This window comes from Mycothermus thermophilus (assembly GCF_041956435.1).
Source record: "Mycothermus thermophilus strain CBS 625.91 unplaced genomic scaffold VTJ04scaffold_1, whole genome shotgun sequence".
In the NCBI taxonomy this organism is placed as follows: Eukaryota; Fungi; Ascomycota; class Sordariomycetes; order Sordariales; family Chaetomiaceae; genus Mycothermus; species Mycothermus thermophilus.
The window spans coordinates 1,946,292-1,966,760 of NW_027191427.1; the positions used below are offsets into that span (position 1 = coordinate 1,946,292).

A 20,469-nucleotide genomic window follows, 5' to 3' on the forward strand; every position below is an offset into this window, starting at 1 on the left:
ATGGGTCGTGTATCCATCCAGCTGGAAGCAACCGGGCCGGCGGTCTAGCGCAGCGCTTGCGGGGATGGTGGGGGAAAGAAAAAAATCAGGGTGAAAGGTATAGGGCAAAAGCAAACAAAAACAACAACAGCATATCCAGCTTTATGCATCAAACTTACCTCCATCTTGTGGAAAACACACAGAAACGGGACTTTTCTCAGACCGAAGCAGTGGAAGCAACGGAACCAAAGTCTCTAACGGCCGGGAGCGATTTTGCTTCAGACAAGGCGGCGAGACTGAAGTCAAACACGGCCCCTTGGATTCGGGTCAGGCAAGGCCGGTCCAGGGCCCGAGAGAAGGACGGGACCGGGACAAGGCAGGGGCAGTAAGACTCGGTCGGGAGAGGAAGCTGGAGTTGAAATGCGGGCGAATGGGAGTGAGATTTGGAGTTGAAGCTGAGTTGGTGAAACGAATGGGGTGGCTCGGACGAAGAGACGGTGAGCGGGCGCAGGTAAGCGTGAAGGAAGCCGAATGAGAGGATGGGGCGATGGTTGGCTGGCTGAAAATGGGTTTGTCGAGACGAGAATGGATGGAAGATGGGATGCGGAATGCCAATTTGCGATCCCTCGTGTCAGGTACAGTAGTGCGGATGGGTGTTGATAGCAGCCGGTGCTAATGTCGTGGTGTCGGAAAAGGCCAGTCTGAAGAAGCGAGACACCCCAGCAAATGGAGTACTCCGTAGATGCTCAGAACGTGGAAGCACCCTGGAGCCGAGTTGCATTCGGGTGCTTGAGCAAAGACCAAAAAGACTGATCAAGATTGTTTCATGGCGTGGCTCGATTCTGTCTTCCGTCTCTGCTGGGACGGGAAATGGGTCGATGTGTGCATGCATCCAGATGCAGGGACTTTGACCCGCAAAAGACGAAAAGTTCAAGATCCAGGTCAGCTTTGGCCATGTTTCCTCAGTGGGGGAACTCAGGTCGAGGTGAGGCGCCTCACCGAGGGCCCGCGGGGTGCAGTGAGGTGCTTGCAGGCCGACAGCCACTGGAAAGCTTCCATACTTGGTGCGGGTGGGCCTGGTGAGCTTGGCAACCGTTGCTTGGGTGGGTCCTGGCTTTTGGACATCAAACTCACTCACAGCTTCTCCAAGGCAACACTCACCGCTATCGGGTGACTTGGCTCTCCATGCGCAACCAACGGAGATGAGACATACACGCGTCCATCTCGTGAACCGTCTGTTAAGACGGGAGCGGTAGCCGACAGTCTCAAATATCCGTACACAATCTGGCCTCTTCTCTTGTTCATCACCCAAGTCCCAACCAAGTTCAGGCACCTCATTTCTTTTCGAAAACAACCCTTACTCAGGTCGTTTCCGTTTACATACGACAGAATGACTGAGGTCCAGCAAAACAGTAGGCTTCTCAAGCTGCCCGCCGAGCTCCGCACGAAAATCCATCGCGACGCCCTTTCTATGAACACTCTTATTCCATAATCCAACTGGCATTATCCAGGGAGCCGACGGGAAAGAGAACACCGGCCGAAGCACTGGAACGCTCTCATTCACACGTGCCGCCAAACATACGCTGAGGACATCGACTTCGTGTACCGCGAGCATGTCTTTAAGTTCTCCTCGGCAACCTCGGAGAGGCAGCTTGCCAAGTTGAACCGCTTCCTGGACACAATCGGGCCCGTCAACGCTTGCTCCATTACGCAGGTTGAGATGCATGGGCCGGAGCTTTGGGTAATCAATAACAACAGGGAGGAGGAGGTGCAAGGGCAAGGGCAAGGGCAAGAGCGAGGAGGAGATACCATCGAGAATAACAACGTCCTGGAAAATCATGACGAAACCGACGCCAATTCAGAGATCGACCCAGATACCTTTAATACCGAGGACGGTGACTACGACAGAGCTGTGGAAGTATCGTAGGCCGGGCTGGAGTGTATGAGGACTCTACGCCAGCGTTGCTCTCGGCTTTGCTTTGCCCACCTGGGCCTCTACCCTCCGCAACGACCATCACCAAAGGTCTCCAACAAGGTTAGCCAAGCTTTGCACGTAGCCGAGAACTGCAATGAAGCATAGAGATGGATCCGCCTCGAGATGATGGGGTTCCCTTGTCTCACTGGTCTCATGCTAGGACCTTTGATTGAGATAGACGAGGGGTTCGAGGGCTATGACCGCAAGCACTACTGCTGGGCAAGGGACAGCACCGAGGTGGACGAAGAATAGTATTTGTTTGAAGAGTGGTGACATCGTCATCTAGGTCGTTAGGTAACTAGGTACACGACTTCGTTTGCTTTGATCGGGTCTTCCCATGGGGAAGTGGAAACAAATGCTCATCTCGGCTGCCCCATCACTAGGTCAAGTTGACGTGCAGGAACCACGTCATTGCGGCATACAACATAGCAGACATGGATACCATGGTGCGGAGAGTGTGAGAGAGAACACCGAAACACCATGATATGACATTCGGACGAGACAATCCTGGATCAGATGTCCAAGGTAGGTACTCGTACCAACCCTTCCCAACAGCCGATGAATCATGCCATCATCTCCCTCACTCCATTCCCGCACATATGTAAACACCTGAGAGGTAAACAAACCGAAATACACAACACAAACCCTCCATCACTCCTCAACAGTGGCCGGTAATGATCTCCCCTCGGCCGATTTTCGCCCGAAAATGCTTGACACAAAACTCCTCTTTTTCTGCGCCGATCTCGGCCTTGCTGTTAGTGACGGAGCCATCTGCTGCTGCTGTTCCATTGACGACCTTGACGGCGTCGTGGGCCTTGAACCCGTGTCGAGAAAGCTCTTTTCCACGCTCACGCTGCCTGACCTTAACGTCGACAGCGATGCTGTGTGAGCCACTCCTCCGTTTCTCAACTGCCGAAGAGATCCAAAGGACTGTCACAATCCGTCGGCGTCAGCTCAGCAACAGAAGAAAGGCGTTGCAAGGCCTGACCTACCTTGATGCTCAGAGCCTTCCTCGCCTGTCCCTTGCCATTCCCACTCATCTCCTCGACCCTGTCGGCCGGAAGCGCCGGCAGCCCTTTCCCTCCATCCTCCACATGCCTCTCCTGACTCCTCATCTGCTGTTGCTGCTGGTGGTGGTGTTGTCGCTGCGGCCTCTCTCTCTCTAGTTGCCCCTGTTGGCCGCTCAAGCACTTCTCCAACTCATCAATCCTTCCCGCCACTGTCTTGCCTCCCCAAGCCACGTTCTCCTCCTGCACAGGCACAAACCGCACGATCCCGCGCGTGCTGGGCACCCGCAGCGCCTGCTCCATGTGCTTCTGGATCAGCGCCGCGTTGCGCTTGTTGGTGGCCGGCTGCACCAGCGGCGGTAGCGCCGACACGTTCAGCACGTAGGCCGGGTCGAACGAGCCGCCGACAAAGACGCACGCGCCGTGCCGGACGGTGACGGAGATGCAGGACACGGGTCGCTGGTACCGGTTCGAGAGGAGGCGGGCGAGTTCCGTGACGAGGGTGTATTCGTCGTTGACCTAGGGCAGGGAGGAGGAGGGGTCAGCGAACCCCCCGGGAAAAGGGGAGAAGAGAGATAAAAAGAGACGGTATGGAAGTGAGGAGCAGAAGAGGTGTTGGCTTGGTGTGGTGTCTTTGTTGTTAAGTACATACAATGACGTTGGTAGTCAACTCCGCCAAAACCACTGCCTCGCTATGGACCGCGTCCCTGGCGGGGTTGCTGTCGGGTCCTGTCGCAAAAGCGCCGTCGAAAAAGTTGCGCCGGCTCCGCTTGTTGTTCGCGAGATCGGACCGCGACGGTCGGCTGCTGGATTTGCGCAGGATCGCATCGCCCGGCGGCGCCCGGTCGATGTGCCGCAGGAGATGGTTGCCCTCGACCAGCCGACCGGAGGCGGAGGAGGTGGTGGTCCCGTCATCCAGCGCCGCCGCGTCGCGCTCGAGATAAGGGGACATGATGAAAGCTGGGGAGGAATTGGAGTCGAGGGCGCGAGATTCCGGTTGTGGCGTCCGGCTCATGAAAGGTGGGAGGTACGCTTTTTACTCAAGTGAGTTGTTGAGTCGGTTCCAGGCATCTGCTTGCTTGCTTGCTTGCTTGCTCGTTCGGTCTCACGAGTAGAGAGGCGAGGAAGGCAGAGGATCCTGCACAACCAAGCCTATCTATCCGTCCGAGGCTGAGAGAGAGAGAGAGATAGCTCGTTCCAATGGTGGGAAACCGGACTGGAGGAGATGATAAGGAGAGGGAGGGGGACCAAGGCCGGATATATTGTCATTTCATTCTCCAGACGGCCGACCCTTCTTCAGCTCTCCCTCCCTCCGGTGGCGCCGCCGCCGCCGAGCTGCATGCCGTCCGTACCTGAGGTGCTGTAACTCAGGTACCAACTGCGGCTTGGGTTTGTTTGTTTGACACGGCTATCTGCAGCCGTCTTGTCCTCCATTTCCATCCGCAGCATCTTGTCTTGGATCCGGCGGCCAAACGGTTTCGCCCGGAAGGGATTTGGCCAGGGGGAGGGAGGGGAGGCGGGGCGAAGGGGAGAGATCCGGACACATAGTCATTCATGGCCGGTCGGGTCACCACAGTCTTGGGAGCCGTCAAACTTGATTAAAGTGTCACAGCCAAGCCATGGATCCGAGGTCCAACGAGACGGGAGTGTTTCTCCGGAAGGGTCAGCTTGGCTCAGGTAGGTAGGTATGTGCATGACTGACCTGACCTCAAGTTAGTCAGTCAGTCAGTCGGTCGGCCGGTCGGGTTTACTTCTACGCTGCGGTTGCGTTCCGCAGCCATGTCAGAATAAAACCCAAGAAAACACCAAGACCTGACATCACTCTCGTGGAAACACACCCTTCATCTGGAAGCGTTCCAAATTTGGAATTCTCAACCAACTTTTTGTTCCTGGTACCAATCTTGCGCCATTTCTTCCCGAGAACAGACAAATTAACCAACACCGCACATTGATGATACACAAAGTAAAGCAGCTTCCAGGCCAGGCCCGTCCCGTTGACATGGTCCGGAGCCAAGCATGTCCGACATTAACCCGACCCAACCACGAGCCCTCAAACTTCCCGTCTCCCTCCAACGGCCAGAAACGAGAAGCATGTAGTTAAACCTAAAGTACCAAGCCTGCGCCGCCCAAATTAATATAACTATGACTGCCACCGTTAAGTCCAGACCCAAAAAAACCTCCCAACCTGGCAGACCTTCCTTATCCTGCCGAGATCGCGTATGTAAGTCAGACATATACCCGCGTAAAACCCCCACCCCAGCTCTGTCCAATGCAAATATGGGATCATCAATCCTCCCTAGCCAGGTAGGTAGGTAGATAGATAATTAGTTCAAAACCGGCGTCTTCCTCGCCTCCAAATACCTCTCAACATACTTCTGCACCTTGACGCTCACGGCCGCGACAGCGAGCGCGCCCGCCTCCAGCGGCACGAGCATCACGGCCAGGTACAGCGCGGCGCGGGACTGCGCACACAGGGGCCCCCAGCGCGGCTCCTGTGACATTGGGATGTCGCGCCACCGGCAGGTCCACGACAGCGCCGTGTCCTGCGCGCCCGAGGCGTCGGCGGCGTAGTAGACCGAGATGGCGACGAGGGCGGCGATAAAGGAGAGCAGCGGCAGGACGAGGGTGAGGGGTTGGTGGAGGGCGGTGCGGGCGCGGAGCTGGTGATGGAGGGTTAGCATTATAATTTTTATATAAATGAAAACAATGAAAAAGAAAAGAAAAAGTCCCCCCTATCCCATCATGTGATATAACCAAAACCGAAGGGGAACATACACTACCAACATGCCAAAACGCCACGTCCACCGCATTCAACGCCGCCACCACCGCGCCCGCCGCAACCAGCGCAACCGTCGGCGCGGCGTTGAGGTCGGCCGGCCACAGCGGCAGCCAGTGCTCCGCGGGCAGGTGTGTCTCGTTGTAGACGCGGAGGACGTCGCCCGCGGCGCCGACGACGGCGAGGCCGGACAGGAAAGCGAGCACCGCGGCCCCGGCGCCCACCGTATCGGCTTGGCGAATTGTCCGGAGTTTAGATTCGAGGTACAGGTCGGTGGAGGGAGAGTGGGAGTTATCGGAGATGGAGGAGGTGGAGGCGGCAAGTTTGGGGGACATGGTTGTTGTTTGTCTGTTTTGGTTTATTGGAGGTAGTAGGTGAGGGTTGGTTTTGGTGGTGATGGAGAGGGCCTGCTCTCAGTGATGTCCGGAAGGTGTGAAAACGTATTCGACGATGAATAATACTAAGATAATGTTATATATGGAATGTAAGTCCGTACGTAGGTACTCAGTATGACGGACAGACTCGACAGAGAGCCGATGATGAAAGAATCAGGAGATGATGAGATGCTCCAGACCGGGACCACCAGAGCAAAGGGGAGTCGAGATACTAATACCCCCGTGGCCAACCATCGCTCATGGGTCAAGACCTTGTGTAGGTGATCACAGCATCCATCCATCCATCTAGAACATACAGCTTAGGTTGTCAAACCGAGTACAACCCTTCCCAAGACGGCGGGTGGGCGGCTAGGCCCACTGGCAAAAGACACGGGCTTAACGGCCCCCGCATCTTTCTTCTCGCGCTAAGATGCAGACACCCACCCGCTCAGATAGACTTTGTTTCTTGAGACTGTGCTATGGAGTACCGATCTAGGAAGATGGAGGGTAACACCAGCCAGGCACAAGACACAGATTTCCGGGGTAAGTCTTGTTCATCACGGTATCATTGAGCTTCTCATGAGCGGGAACCCAGGCGCAGAGGCGCCAGATCTGTTCTCTGTAGATCTCAGGGTAGCATTGGGAATGCCCTTTTAACCCGTCCAACCGTGTCTGGGTCGGGGATTGGTCGGGGGCGGCTTGTCGGCGCTTAACTCCCCTGCCTCTACGCAGCCGCGGACCAATCATTCACTACAACCTGCCGCCGATCAGCGCTTACGGCCTGCTGCTTGGGAGTACTACTCGATGACTGGCGGGATGGATGGATGACGGATGAAGAGATGCTATTTGGAGGGTTGGAAGGATGCGGATCAGATTTTCCGACTTATCTGGGTATTAGCAGAATAAAATTATCTAGATAGCACATGCCTACATACCTAGGTATACATGCTCTGGCTATCGCGGCATCTTTTCTTGGAACGGGAGAGACAGGTTCCGATGCAAAGGTGCGGTTCCCGATCGTGTCTTGTTCACTTTGGTAGGTAGCATGTCGTGATTGATGACTGTCGGGCAACTTTCACCGGAGTACTACATCATTCCAGTATGTCATGTCCCTGCCTTACTTACCCGTGATCCACCCCGTGGATTGTTGACATCAACTTTTCTTGTCTATGTGCCTTAGTTTATATCTTTTTTTGGTCTATTTCAAGGGCATCTAGCCTGATGAGCCTGCCAAACAACTTGGAGGGTATCAAAAAAAATGCGCAATGCCGTCATCCCAATCCACCCTATACAAAGTATACTTGAAAGCCGTTTAACTCCATCCCCTTTGCCTCAGCACCCTTCTCGTTCCTCGTATCCATCCTTCAGCACCCATCATCCTCATCCTCATCGTTCATCCTCCATCATCATCACCCATCCATCACCCCCTCCTCCGCCTTCTTCCCATCACCGGAACCAGCACCAGCACCACCACATCCTCCTCCTTCTTCACCTCCTCCAATCCCAAGCCCAATCCCCTTCCTCCGCCCTCTCACAACCGCCCTCACGGCCCTCCCCACGCCATCCAAATCCCCCAACATACCCACATGCCCTCGATCCGTCCTCACCCTCCCGCCTTTCACCACCTCATACCCCTGAGGCAGCATCGCATCCTTGGCCAAAACAACCCCGTCCCCCGAAGCAAACATCAAATTATCATACGCGTCCGCCCTGGCAATCGCCTCCACCACTTCTTCGACTGCCGCCGCCGCCGCTGCTGTTGTTCCCGTTGCTCCTCTCGACAACGACGACGACGACGCCGCTCCTCGCTGCCTGCCGGCGACGACGAGGCGTGCCCCGCAACATGTCGGCATATCCTTGCCGTACATGACGGCGAACGGCGGGTAGCGGTTGGCGCTCTGCAGGGCCGGGTCGTGCGCGAGCTGGGCGCGGAAGCGTTTTGTTTCGGCGAGGACGCGGGTGAGGTAGGCCAGGTTGCGGGCGCGGGTGGAGGGAGAGGAAGGGGTCGGTGAAGAGGATGATGAGGAATATGAGGGCCAGGTTCGGGAGGTGGTTGTGGTTGTGTTGTTGGTGGTTTCGAGGCGCGGGGTGAGTTCGGGGTCTTTGACGATGGGGGTATTAACGGAGGTGGTAGTGGGTGGAGTTTTGGAAAGGAGCTGTTGTTTTCTTGTGGTGGTTCGTGTACTTGTCGTGGAGGCGGAGGAATGTTTCTTGCTCGGGTGGGTGTTACTTCTCCCGCGGCTGGCCAGGGGCAGGCTGGGGAGGGAATCCGACAAGCTCAGCAGGGAACTAAACGTTCCACTCCGCGTGAGGAGCGGCGGCTCGGCGACGCACGGCGACAGGCGGTAGCGGACCCAGTTCTCCGGATCGTAAAAGTCGACGCGGTACTCCTCCCCCGTGCGCTTGTCCACAAAACACCGCCCGTCCTCGGGAAGAAAGACAAAGCTCGTGCGCATGGAGAAGTTGACCTGCGCCGTCAACAGCTTGTCGTTGAGCGCAACCACGTCGCCGTTGCGCAGCGGGCCGAGGATGCTGATGCACTGCTGCGGCACGCCGACGTAGACGACGCCCGAGAAGAGCTCGGGCCGCTGGTTGACGGCGTGCCGGGTGATGAGCCCGCCGAGGCTGTGCGCGATGACCAACGCTCCGCGCTGCGCCGGGGGAACGCCGGGCTGGTTGCAGGGCAGCTTCTCGAGGAACTCGACCAGTTTCCTGGACAGCAGGTGCGGACTCAGCCGCCAGTCGTAGCCGTAATCGTGCACCCTCAACTTCCCGGCCCGCGCGTTCTCGCATTCCCGCAGGCGCTTAAACAGGCGCCGCGAGATGTCGACGGGGCCGATGTTCTTGAGCATGCCGTCCGGGATGATGGTCTCCTCCATGTGCTCCTCGTCCTCCGGGTCCAGCCCGACCTCCAGGTTGACCTTGCGCACGCCGAGCTGCACCTTGACGGGCACCCAGAGCCGACGGTGCGGCGGCTTTGCGGAGCGGAGAATCGAGCCTCGGTAGCCGCCCATGATGACGACGTCTCCGGTGAGGGTTTCGAGGACTTCATCCAGCGGATCCTTGTCGGCGCGAGCGCTGCTTTGGGCGGTGCTCGAGCGAGAGGGTTCCGGCGTTGGGTCGGCGGCTGTCTTTTTGAGCGGGACGTTAAGCAGACCTGCAATTGGTGTTAAAATCAAGGTATTGAATCTGAAACAAGAAGGAGAAGAAACTAACTCGGCATCTGGGGCAGCTTAAACGACGGCCCGTCAAAGCTATCCATGATGGCCTTGATGCGCACATTCACCTGCTCGCGAACATGGCTAAACCGCGCGTCGTCACCAAGCGAGGACATGCGGGACAATGAGTGGTACAGGACAGAATCGTCGGAGGCCACGGACCGGAGGGTCTGAGGTCGGGACGGGACCCGGTCCATGGCCGTGGCCGTGTCCGGCTGAGCTAAACGGGACCCGTCATCGTTCGGAGCCGCCGAGTTGCCCAGGAACCGGCTGCTGAAGGGCGACAGGGCGGAGAAGCGGTTCTGGCGCGACGAGCGACTGCCATCCTTTTGCGGCGAGCTTGAAGTGGAAGAGAAGGGGTTTGGTGCGTGGAGGGCCGGGAGGAGATTAGAGGGGATAGTGATGGATGGGAGAGATGGTAATGCCTTGGACAGTCTCTTGAGAGCGCTCTCGCCTGCGGATTGGGCGCGTTGATGGCGGGTTTGTATTGCCGCTGCCATAGACGACTTGAGGCGGCTCGGGTCGGCGATGGTGAATCGCTTGTTGTTGTGTTGTCCGGACACCCATTGCTCTGGCTCGGGGGATTGAAGTGGAGGGAACGGGGCCGAAGGGGTATTGTATGAAGGCTCCCGGCCACGGTCCCTCGACATGCTTCTCGCGAGAGGGGTCATGGCAGGCTGTAGGATGTCGACAGCAAGATCCAAGTCGGCTTGGTCAGGCTGGTTCGAATCAGGCTGGTCTGGGAGGTCTGGGGAACTGGTGTTTGTATATTCCACCACGGGACCTTGCGACGAGTCATAAGCGTGCTGCAAGGAGTCGCCCTGCACATCTTTGGCCACGAACCCCATGAGCCCCATTGTGTAAGATGTCGTCGAAGTATCAGTCTGAATAAGCGTCGACAACAAAAGCCAGAGGTGGAGTGCTGGAACCCAAGGTCTGGGCCTCGTCTCGCTGAGATGCCAGATGCTGTGGTGACTTGGGTTGTGTGAATCCTATTAGGTGATATCCGTACGACTCTGCGAGATTGCCTGAGTACTACATCTGCTGGAACAAGAAATGAAGGATTGGTCCCCCCGCCATCTGGTTGTCATCAACAAACACCCTTGGGGGCCCTGGTCCCGCATTTAACGTCGCAACAGAATGCGGCGTAAGAACTGTCTCTGGTTTGGGCAGTGCCAGTGCCGGGCTGACCGGAGCCTCGTCGACACCCCTGCACAAGCTCGCCTTGCTAAGTCGTCGGTAGGATTCAGCGGGGATGGGGATGGGACCCATAGAATGTGAAAGATGGGAGATGAGAGGACGCTGAGCTGCAGGTGCTCATGTCATCCCGCAGTAGTGAACAATCCATCACAGACCAAGAAGACCAGGAGGCTCTGCTTTGTTTGTGAGTTGGACATGCAGTAGACTCGATCAATTCCTGACGTCACGATTCTACATGAAAGCAGGTAAACGGCGTCTGGCTGCCGTCCTTGGCGCCCCGACCAGTTTACCTTCTTAATTCCGATCGAAGAATGGGTCCGGGGAGAGATGGCGAGATGGAGGTTCCTTGATTTCCGCATCAGCTCTTGAAATTGGCCTCTGAGCTTGTTTTCCTCTGGACCGTCCGGCTCCACAACCAAGGTCTCTTCCGGATGGCCCGGTAGGTACTGTATCTGATTTACTCCCTATTGACCCCACAGGCACTGGGCGAGACCATTTCTTCGAGTCCAGCCGTGAACGGGGAATTGATGTGTAACAATGTGCGATCGCATTTGCGTGTTTATCGTTGTCGAGCACGGGGATTGAGGCATGCCCGTCACAGCTGATAACTGCCTGAACTAGCGCGAAAAGCGCCCAGTGAGGGGATATCAATTCCAGCTGAACCCATTGCCACGTGTTTTCAGTGGTTCTTCAAAGTTCGCTTCGGACGGCACATTGCCGACTCATGTTTCCGGGTTTGCCGCTGAGCGTTGAGTCCAAAATCGGGGAGGCTGGAGGTCCAGGTCTCAATCCCAATCACATGTGCTAGCTCCATGACTAGTAGTAAAAGCATGTTCCTGCGAATTCGATGCCTTTCAGGAATAATTATGGATTGGATTTGGATGGCCATCCCAGGTACAATCCGATCTTCTGTTGAGCTGGTGAGCCGTTGAGTCCCACCTCACGAAACCCAGACAGGAACAGAAGAGTTCACAACCACCAAAAGAAGGAAATTTGGAAGCAAAACCGTTGCATGTGAAACCGCGACGGGATGCTCGGGCTGTGGACGGGAATGCGGGATGTCCAGGGGATCAAGGTCAAAAAGCCAAGGCGGAAACACAAGCTTGGCGAGATCCAACTCTTCGACTCCCTCTCATGTTCACGTGACATCACACATCCTCCATCCAGCCCGGCTCGGCGCCAAGCCCAGTCCCTCCACTCTCCGCGGCACCAGCCGAAGCTCATCAACGACAGCAGCATTCTGACCTCACAAACCACCACCACCATCGTCGGAGTCAACCCCTCCAACAACATCCCCAAACACACAACCCCCCATTGTTGACCGCGGAAAAGCGCCCCGACAGTCAAGATGGCGGGCATGCAGCACTACAGTACGTCATCCTCTCCCAATTTTCAACAGACAAGACATGAACAAGCAGCTAACCATTGACGCGCGAATACCTACAGGAGTGGCCATGGACCCGGCCCTGGTCAAGCTCGGGAGTACGTTAATTGCGTCGACCCTATCCCAGTGATATCTATACACCAAACACAAAAACGAATCCTATGCCCCGCGCCCATCCGCCGCCACCGGACAAATGGTCGATCCATCTAACTTCTCCGTTTTCTCACCAGACATGACCATGAACCGCTACAAGTACTTCAGGTGGACCAAGAGGACTGCCAGAATCACTTTCGCCTACTGCGTCGTCGTCCCCACCATCATTGGCGCGCTCTGCTACTGGAACGATGTGAGTGTTTTTCTCTCTGGGTCGGGTGTGGAGGTTGATGGGCTATCATTGGAATTGGAGCTGCTCCGGTGATGGGACGATTTGGAGCAGAGCTGTGCTAACTTTGCTGTGCGCTCACGACTAGGGTATGTGGGATCTCCGTGCGAAGCGCAGGGGCGACGTCATCCGCGAGCGCTAAATCGGTTGGATGGGGAGGAATCACGAAAGGAGGATGCGCCTTGTATATACGGGTACACGACAGAAAAACAGTCGATGCGAACCCATTTCGGACCAGCCAACAATGTGTGCAGTGACGCCGGTCTGACTTTTCTCTTGTGCCTTTTGGCTGGTAACCCTCTGTTGTCAACGTCTCGTGCCGTTGTTGAACCTCGGCGCCAAATGTCAAGCTATCTTGAGTCATGTCTCATGAGTTGATGTAACTGGCTCCCTAACCGACCATCAACCAGCTGATGAAATCCTCCATATCCCACCACAACCTCAAAACCCAACCCATCACCCCAAATTAATACAGCATTTGGTGTCTCCAGAACCCTTCGCTCTACCAAAGAAACACTACCCCCGCCACCGTCCATCCTCAGGCTCATCCCCCGGCAACGGCTCCCCTCTCTTCCACATCCCCTCCGGTATTTCCCCCCTTTTCTTCTTCTCCTCCACCGGCCTATCCAAATCTACATACGTCAACCCCTTCTTCTCCTGCTTGCCCCCTCCTTTCCCTCCCGAGCCACCCCGATTACCATTCCCTGCTCCACCCCTCGGCGTCATCGCTACCACCGGCGCATTCCGAGCCGGACGCGAAACCCGAGTCCGCCGCCACGGCGGCACCGACGACCGGGGTGGGGCGCCATTAGCATTAGCAACTCCAACCCCGACTCCACGACTGCGCTCCGCTGCCACCTCACGCAGGCGCATCCTCATGCTGCTATCCGACATGGCGGCTCTCGTGGCTGGGTCCGGCGGGAAGATGGCGCAGCAGAGGATGTGGCGGTCGTGCAAAAACTGGGGCGGGGCGAGCGTCAGGTTTTCTTCCTCATCATCTTCTTTTACTGACTCTGCTTCTTGGCGACTTCCGTTGTCGTTCTGGTGGTCAGACAATGGGCGAGCGCCGCCGTCAACGGTTCCGCTACTGCTGTTATTACTGCTGCTACTGCTTCGACTGCTTCCGCTACCGGCCCCGAGGACGACAGAACCGAGAAATCTAGCCGGCGTCGAGCGCTCCACAGAGGGGGGAGAGATGACGGAAAATGCGAGTCGCGTGCCGACGGCGGGGGTGGGCAGGATGGATGATGAGGACCGGGCGAAGGATACGATGAGGTCGGACAGCTCGGAGAGGGTGCAGTCGGGCCAGGTGTAGATGGTGAGGTGGGGCGGGAGGGGCTGACGGGGGAGGAATTCTTGTGGTCTGGACGGTCGGTTGGTCGGTTCAAGGTTTTGGTTAGTACCTCATTATTCACCTGGCGTTTGTTTGTTTGGTTATAGGAGATTGAATAGGTGCGTACCTGTGAAAGGCGTTTGTTCGGTAGAAGACCCGCACAAGGAAAGGTGCTGTCTTGTCTCTGTTCAATGTCGTGGTCATTGTGTTTGGCATGGGGAGTTGTGATGTTGATGATCGGTGAGGTTGGAGGTTGAAGTAGGAAAGGTCGATGAGCCACCCTGGAAACTCTCAGAAACTCAGATTTGTTTGATTAGGTTAATATACTGGGATGGGAGCAGCTTCCCTATGATGTTTCTGACCCGTATTTCCAGCAAGAGCATGCCCGCCGAGCCTGCCATCCGGAGCCCCGGGTCCGGGCCCGATGCGCCAAGACGGCGATCGACCCCAGCCATCGGCCCCACCTCCGACCGACTGGTGGGTCTCATCCCCTGTCGATCCGGGGTTTGGGAACGACATCGCTTGAGCCTCAACACCAACATCAGCTAAACAACATACCTGTAACTCCCGATTGATAGCAGAAATCTTTGTGTGGGGTGGCGTCGACAAGAATTGATACTCATACAATATTCATTCTTCAAATTTGGCCCATTTTCAGCCCAGTGTTGTGTCTGGCTTCAATTTCAAATATTTGAGTCGACCGACCATCTTTGACCATTTTTGACCATCTTTGGACCAATGGCCATGTCAATGAGCAACACCATGAGCTTCTACACTTTGTGTATCCTCCACCGTCTTGAAGCAAGGCCAGTTCGAACAGTACAGGCAGTACAGGGCATTGAGCTGAGCTGCTTGTGAGTGGTCGCTCAACATGGGATAAGAGCTGGAGCATGAAACAAAAACATGACCGACCCGACCAAAACTCACAAATTTAACAACCTTAACTACCCTGCACTGCGTTCAGTTCACAGACACCGCGTAGTCGCTCCCCAGACCAACAAACCTCCCCGCTACCCCGCGTCAGGGGTGTAAACAAACGCCCTCCCGCCCTCACTGACCCCGCGTTCATCCCTTCTGTCCCCAACACACATCAACACTCAAACCACCACAACCACCATCACCATCACCACCCTTTCTTCTCCATGTCCTGACCACAGGCCAAGATCACAGCGAAAAAAAAAGAGGTTTGTTCGATCCTCCCCCGAAAGGGAGGTCCAGGGTCCAAAAATGAAGTAATGAAAAGCAACAGCTTTCCAGCAACAACAGTTGGTAGGTTAGTAGGTTAGCAGTAACAACACACAAGGGTAAGGGGAGGGGAGAGGGGGAAGAGGAAAATAAAACATCAAAAATTATGACTGGGAACGCAGCAGAGTTCCAAGGTTGGATTTACGCACCCAACCCCGGCGGCGCCCTCTTCGTGATCGAGGCGCCACCCAGTCGATGCCCACAACTGCTGGCAGGGCCAACAGCAGCAGGCAGCAGCATAGGAAGAAAAGAGAGAAGGAAGGAGGAAGAATCCCTCACAGAACCGGCCAATTTATACCCGTACCAAGTTGGTCCGTGCACGAGTGCAGTCAACCCAAAATGGCAGCAGGGGCGCCTTGACCACCTCAAGGAAGGTGGTCAAGGCGTCAGTGAGGTCTGTCACGGGATTATCATGTGTTAAGGAAGGTTTCTGAGACTGGACGATGACTGGGTGGGGCGGTGGTTGGCGCCTGAGGCGACAACGGGATGTTCCGGAGGAGGACGGGGAGGGGGGAGGCGGGGAGGAAGGGTATCACGTGCTCCCTGAGAGGGTAGAAGACGAAGAAGGGATGAGCATGCTCAAGAAGTCGGACAGGAGTGACTGGTTTCCTTGCCCATGGATGTTGGTACGCTCATCATCCAACCACCCTCGACCTTACCTGAGCAACCATGTACATGGTACAGGAGGAGACTGGATTCGGTATGGCACGTTGAGCACTCTCGAGAAGTGATTAACGACCTTACCCTACCTGTGGACACTGGTACGCTCATCAATAAACCACTACCCAGCTTACCTGGCCTGTCAGGTACATGTCCAGGAAGGAACTGGATTTGATATGTGATCTTGAGCCGAGTTGCCTACGTACTCAAGCCGGAAATGATCTCTAGTTACATGATGAACCAGACCAACTGAGCAGGATGGACGACTTCAGAGAAGAGAGGACTACGATGTAAGTATTGTTTGTGCCTGGTGAATCAGGAACTGAAGACTGATGAGAAGAACAACCCCTATCTATGGATGGGTACATAAATAGCTCTATGAGTGAGAGGAGGCTTGTTGAACTGGCTCCTCTGACTCGCTTTGCCCCTCTCATCATCCTATCGAGAACAGCAGGCGATCCCAATCGCCTTTTAGAAACCTTAATCGGTCCTGTGGTGCCTCACAGAGCCGCACAAGCAATAGAACCCACAAGATGATCGGTTCATTATCATAGGACTGTCCAGAAGTGTTCCACAAGCCACGACTGTCCATCACAAGGGCAAGAAAGCATAAAGAGCCACATCGTAAGACAAACCGCCTCTGTCATTTCTCATTATCCATCCATACTCTGTCGTAAGGACTTACCAATTAAAGGTACAACTCCCACCCTATTCCTTCTCCCCTCCTCATCCCCATGAAATGACAGGCTCAGCTTCATCTCCCTCCTCTTCCGAAGTGCTATCCTCAGAATCCTCATCCTCCTTGTGATTACAAATCTGATACACCCCATCGACTTCCTGGATACAAAATTCATCCTCTGATTCTGACTCCGACTCTGACTCCGATTCCAATTCCGATTCCTATTCCAACTCCAACTCAGTCTCTGAGTCACTCTCGGTCTCACTTCCTGTCCATTCGTCCTCCTAAGAGTCGAGAGCAAACCGATCGGTAAACTAGATACCAAAGACGTCAGTCCGTCATTCTTTCACAAAGTCCGAGACAAAACAAAACAATAACATCACAAAAAACAAAGGCATCAAGACTCACCCTGAAAGTAGCCAACCCCTTCTCAAACTCCTCCACAAACATGTCCACCGACTCCTCCGAATACACCCCGTCCCCGTCTTCCGGAACATCCGCCGCATCCAACACCTCGCTCGACTTCCCACCACACACACCGACCGGCTTTCCCCACCGATACGCGTCCACAAAGATCTGCAACGGCCTGCCCGTCGGGAACAACGGCGACGACGCGGTGCTGGCAAACAGCGCCGCCGCCCCGTCCACAACAACAACGCCGTCGAAACCCGTGGCATCCGCCGTCGAGTACGTCTGGTCTACCCCCTCGCGCAGCGTTTCAGCCACAACCGTGACCACAAGCCCGTCCTTTTCCAGACGGGTGCGGAGCTGGGCCGCCTGATCCAGCGCGCTCGACTCGCTCGTGGTAGCCAGGATGCCGACGCGGAGAGTCTTGATGGTAGGCAAGGGCCCGCTTCCAACGATTGAGACGCCAGCCGTCTTGTTGTTGTGGTAGTATGTGTCGTCCGCGTCGGGCGCGCCGAGGCCGATAGCGGCGGCCACGCGCACGGCCACGTCATGGCTGACGCGGTTGAGCTGGGTGAGCACGTTCTTCTTGACTTCTTCCGACTTCACAAGGCTGATTTCGAAGCGCATGGCGTTGACGAGGAACTGTTGTTCGACGGGAGTGAGGGAGTTGAAGAAGAGACGGGGCTGCGACCAGTGGTCGTTGAATGTTGGCGACACCTCACGGACGAGGGCACCGCTGGCGGTACGGCCAGGCGCTGTGAAGAATCCGCGTCCGGCATTTTGGTTGGCTTGCCGCGGATAACCACTGTTCAGGGTGTTGGGAGTGTCTGCGTCTGTCAGCAAGCCGGCACCACAACGATCGAGGCAAAAGAGGCACTTACAAGGATACTTGTTCCTGTGGATGAACATCTGGCCGGCGCCGTCGCGATTATTGTTGTGAATCGGCACCCGCGGCATGTTGATGGGCAGCTGCTCAAAGTTGGGCCCGCCATTCCGGTTCAGCTGCGTGTCAAGGTACGAAAAGAGACGTCCCTGTAGCAGGGGATCCTCCGTGAAGTCGATGCCGCGGACGATATGACCGGGTTGGAACATGACCTGCTCCGTCTCGGCGAAGTAGTTGGTCGGATTGCGATCCAGCTTCAAGAGGCCCAGCTTCGTCAAGGGGGCGTACTCCTCGGGGATGATCTTTGTCGGGTCCAGCAAGTCGAAGCCAAAGGCTTGCGCCTGGGACTCATCGACAATCTGGACGCAGACATCCCATTCTGGTCCGTTCCCGGACTCAATAGCATCCCAGAGGTCCTGACGGTGGAAGTCGGCATTCTTGCCAGAAAGAACCTGCGCCTCTTCCCAGACTAGACTCGCCTTTCCCTGGCGTGACTTGAAATGCCACTTGATCAACTTGGACGAGCCGTCATCTTTGACAAACCGGAACGTGTGGACGCCGAAGCCATCCTGGGCTTGAGGTTAGAAATGGATTCACGGTCATCTCAGCCAGGCAAACGTACCATATGGCGGTAGCTGCGAGGGATTCCGTGGCCGGACATGGCCCAGAACAACGTGTGCTACCATCCTGTCAGTTCTGTGTTCCATATTGCCGAATCTCTTCGAGTCCTCCGTGGAGTGTTGTACTGCCTTGGTCACACGAGGGTCATCGGAACGCCTTGTGTACTCCCTGGCATGTCACCCCAGGTGCGGCTCCTTGGTCCATTGCTTACCATGGTGCTTGGCTGCTGGCTGAAGAAGTCCCAAGCTGAATCATGAGCCGTCGCCGCTTGGGGAATCTCGTTGTCGGGACGCGGCTTGACCGAGTGGATAAGGTCAGGGAACTGGATTGCATCTTGAATGAAGAATACCGGGATGTTGTTTCCGACGATATCTACGCAAGTTAGCAACGTCGACAATGACCACATGGCTGCCAGATAAGAGAATTGAGGACCATGCGTGGGACGTACCAAAGTTGCCTTCATCAGTGTAACTTGACACACACACACACGTTAGCTCATATCCTAACCCTCCTCTACAGACCGGAACGAATGAAACACAACAAAACTTACAACCGCGTCGCGAAACCATGAACGTCTCTCGCCGTGTCTGCGCTCCCTCGAGACCCAGCAACGGTCGAGAACCGGACAAACACCGGCGTCTGCTTTCCAGTGGCGTTCAGAAAGGACGCCGCGGTGATGTTACTCCAGTCGGCGTAACTCGTGAAGGTCCCGTGTGCTCCAGCGCCTCGAGCATGGACCGCCCTTTCGGGAACCTGGAGTGGTTCAGCGCGTCAGTAAGGTACTCCGTATGTCCCCAAACTCAAGCAGTCACAGCCAGCCAGCCAGCCCAATGTCTCGGAAATAGGTGGGCACGCAGCCGCTCGTGTGAGCATTATGTCCTTACCCGTTCATGGTCGAAGTGCTGGATCTTCTGGCGGAACATAAAGTCCTCAAGAAGGGTCGGACCCCGGATGCCTGCCTTGAGGCTGGTCTGGTCCTGAATGGGCCCGCCAACATCGGAGGTCAGGTATCCGGTGCTGTCATCCACCTCGTATGCTGCAAGTGGCGACTGGCCGCTGGTAGTATCTTGACGACTATACAGAGCGGCAGGGTCCGCAAAGGGACATGTTGCTTGGGCGAGCCCTATCGCGCCGGCCCAGGCGAGGAGATTCGTGACTCTGTTCATCGTGATGTGCGGCGGCCGGGCTCAGACAAGAGACATACGAGAGAAGTGATATCTCGGGGGGTGAGAGTTGGCTTATATGGATGTTGATGTTGGTCTGATATGTTGTTCGTCCGAACTGCTCGTGTCGGGGCAACAAATATTGATAAACATGCAACCAAGCAGGCCACCCCTCGTATGTTAACAGACGTCAGTCATCGCCTCGCCCGGGCCCATTGGTGATTGCCTGAGTCAGGGATGACCTTCATCCTAGGTGGATGTGTAAGGGATCACCACCTTCCCCCCCCCCCCAGTCCGAGCACGTACATCAGGTAGGTACAGGCACTCCAACGTCAGATCCATTGTGACGACCTGTGGTCCGGTCTCTTCGGAAGTAACCATGGTCCAGACTCGGGTGACATGCCGAACCATGTTTCCAGGTTTACCTACACTCCAGCCACCGCATGCACAGCTTAGGAATCAACGAGATTTGACCTTGGCTTGGTGGGCCAGAAAGGTGTATGACTAGTTCCCCACTCCTTGGGAGCTCCGTTGGCAACTGCATCCGAACTCGAAGAGGTCCGGGAGCTCACGCGATGTGGCAATATCACGGCCAGAGTGCAACACAGCAGACCGCTCTGCGCATTGGCACGGGATGCGGCAGGGGCTGAAAGAATCAGCTGGTAGCCAAGAACAAGTCTGAGAGCATTACTCATCACTGAATCACATAGTTGCCCAAGGGATATGGAGCTATTTCCGCCCAGTATGTCTGCCACCGACGTGAACAGCACCAACTCTCCCTGCAAGGAGAAAGTGGCGGTCGTCCGAACATCGACTTTACAGGCTACATACAGTCTTGGGTAGCTTTCGCTGGACACCTCGTTCGTACGCCCAGAATAGTCCCTGGCTCGAGTTGCCCCCGCTGGATGGCCGAGAATCCCGGAAGAGATGTTGACAAAGCGAATCGGACGGACCGGGTTACGAACCCCTGAGCTTGGCTCATATTCCGTACTACTACACAGTGGGTAGACAGCTGGAAGTCAGCTGCGGATACATTCCGACTACTGTGTACGTCTTTCGGTTGTTCGGTTTGTAGGTAGGTCAGCTCTCACAATGGACCCGGACTCGGTCGGGGAGCCGCATGCGGCGTGCCAGAGATTCATGGCACGGTAGCACGCGCATACTAAGATGTGCACTGCCGGT

General features: G+C 55.9%; 10 protein-coding genes across 10 annotated transcripts; 3 read left to right on the forward strand and 7 right to left on the reverse strand.

Moving 5' to 3' along the window:
* Window positions 1-196: 196 nt before the first annotated feature.
* VTJ04DRAFT_715 (uncharacterized protein) lies at window positions 197-760 on the reverse strand (the record flags this gene model as incomplete). The annotated part of the gene is made up of 2 exons (XM_069365445.1): window positions 197-534; window positions 619-760. The coding sequence occupies 2 exons, from the start codon at window positions 758-760 to the stop codon at window positions 197-199; spliced, it is 480 nt and encodes a 159-aa protein (XP_069223324.1).
* Window positions 761-1,369: 609 nt separating this feature from the next.
* Window positions 1,370-1,906, forward strand: VTJ04DRAFT_716 (uncharacterized protein; the record flags this gene model as incomplete). The annotated part of the gene is made up of 2 exons (XM_069365456.1): window positions 1,370-1,391; window positions 1,491-1,906. The coding sequence occupies 2 exons, from the start codon at window positions 1,370-1,372 to the stop codon at window positions 1,904-1,906; spliced, it is 438 nt and encodes a 145-aa protein (XP_069223325.1).
* A 699-nt stretch (window positions 1,907-2,605) lies between these two features.
* On the reverse strand, window positions 2,606-3,976 carry VTJ04DRAFT_717 (uncharacterized protein; the record flags this gene model as incomplete). Its single annotated transcript, XM_069365467.1, has 3 exons — window positions 2,606-2,884; window positions 2,947-3,480; window positions 3,614-3,976. The coding sequence occupies 3 exons, from the start codon at window positions 3,974-3,976 to the stop codon at window positions 2,606-2,608; spliced, it is 1,176 nt and encodes a 391-aa protein (XP_069223326.1).
* Window positions 3,977-4,892: 916 nt separating this feature from the next.
* On the reverse strand, window positions 4,893-5,195 carry VTJ04DRAFT_718 (uncharacterized protein; the record flags this gene model as incomplete). The annotated part of the gene is made up of 1 exon (XM_069365478.1): window positions 4,893-5,195. One exon carries the CDS (start codon window positions 5,193-5,195, stop codon window positions 4,893-4,895), a length of 303 nt encoding a protein of 100 aa, XP_069223327.1.
* Window positions 5,196-5,285: 90 nt separating this feature from the next.
* VTJ04DRAFT_719 (uncharacterized protein) lies at window positions 5,286-6,072 on the reverse strand (the record flags this gene model as incomplete). Its single annotated transcript, XM_069365489.1, has 2 exons — window positions 5,286-5,621; window positions 5,737-6,072. The coding sequence occupies 2 exons, from the start codon at window positions 6,070-6,072 to the stop codon at window positions 5,286-5,288; spliced, it is 672 nt and encodes a 223-aa protein (XP_069223328.1).
* A 1,448-nt stretch (window positions 6,073-7,520) lies between these two features.
* On the reverse strand, window positions 7,521-10,186 carry VTJ04DRAFT_720 (uncharacterized protein; the record flags this gene model as incomplete). Its single annotated transcript, XM_069365501.1, has 2 exons — window positions 7,521-9,268; window positions 9,328-10,186. 2 exons carry the CDS (start codon window positions 10,184-10,186, stop codon window positions 7,521-7,523), a joined length of 2,607 nt encoding a protein of 868 aa, XP_069223329.1.
* Window positions 10,187-11,559: 1,373 nt separating this feature from the next.
* On the forward strand, window positions 11,560-11,850 carry VTJ04DRAFT_721 (uncharacterized protein; the record flags this gene model as incomplete). Its single annotated transcript, XM_069365512.1, has 1 exon — window positions 11,560-11,850. The coding sequence occupies one exon, from the start codon at window positions 11,560-11,562 to the stop codon at window positions 11,848-11,850; it is 291 nt and encodes a 96-aa protein (XP_069223330.1).
* A 27-nt stretch (window positions 11,851-11,877) lies between these two features.
* Window positions 11,878-12,437, forward strand: VTJ04DRAFT_722 (uncharacterized protein; the record flags this gene model as incomplete). The annotated part of the gene is made up of 4 exons (XM_069365523.1): window positions 11,878-11,899; window positions 11,976-12,011; window positions 12,144-12,259; window positions 12,384-12,437. 4 exons carry the CDS (start codon window positions 11,878-11,880, stop codon window positions 12,435-12,437), a joined length of 228 nt encoding a protein of 75 aa, XP_069223331.1.
* A 20-nt stretch (window positions 12,438-12,457) lies between these two features.
* Window positions 12,458-13,832, reverse strand: VTJ04DRAFT_723 (uncharacterized protein; the record flags this gene model as incomplete). Its single annotated transcript, XM_069365534.1, has 3 exons — window positions 12,458-12,584; window positions 12,936-13,658; window positions 13,756-13,832. 3 exons carry the CDS (start codon window positions 13,830-13,832, stop codon window positions 12,458-12,460), a joined length of 927 nt encoding a protein of 308 aa, XP_069223332.1.
* Window positions 13,833-16,496: 2,664 nt separating this feature from the next.
* Window positions 16,497-19,290, reverse strand: VTJ04DRAFT_724 (uncharacterized protein; the record flags this gene model as incomplete). The annotated part of the gene is made up of 8 exons (XM_069365545.1): window positions 16,497-16,526; window positions 16,621-17,447; window positions 17,502-18,072; window positions 18,126-18,182; window positions 18,336-18,496; window positions 18,573-18,595; window positions 18,675-18,877; window positions 19,009-19,290. 8 exons carry the CDS (start codon window positions 19,288-19,290, stop codon window positions 16,497-16,499), a joined length of 2,154 nt encoding a protein of 717 aa, XP_069223333.1.
* Between the last annotated feature and the right edge of the window lie 1,179 nt (window positions 19,291-20,469).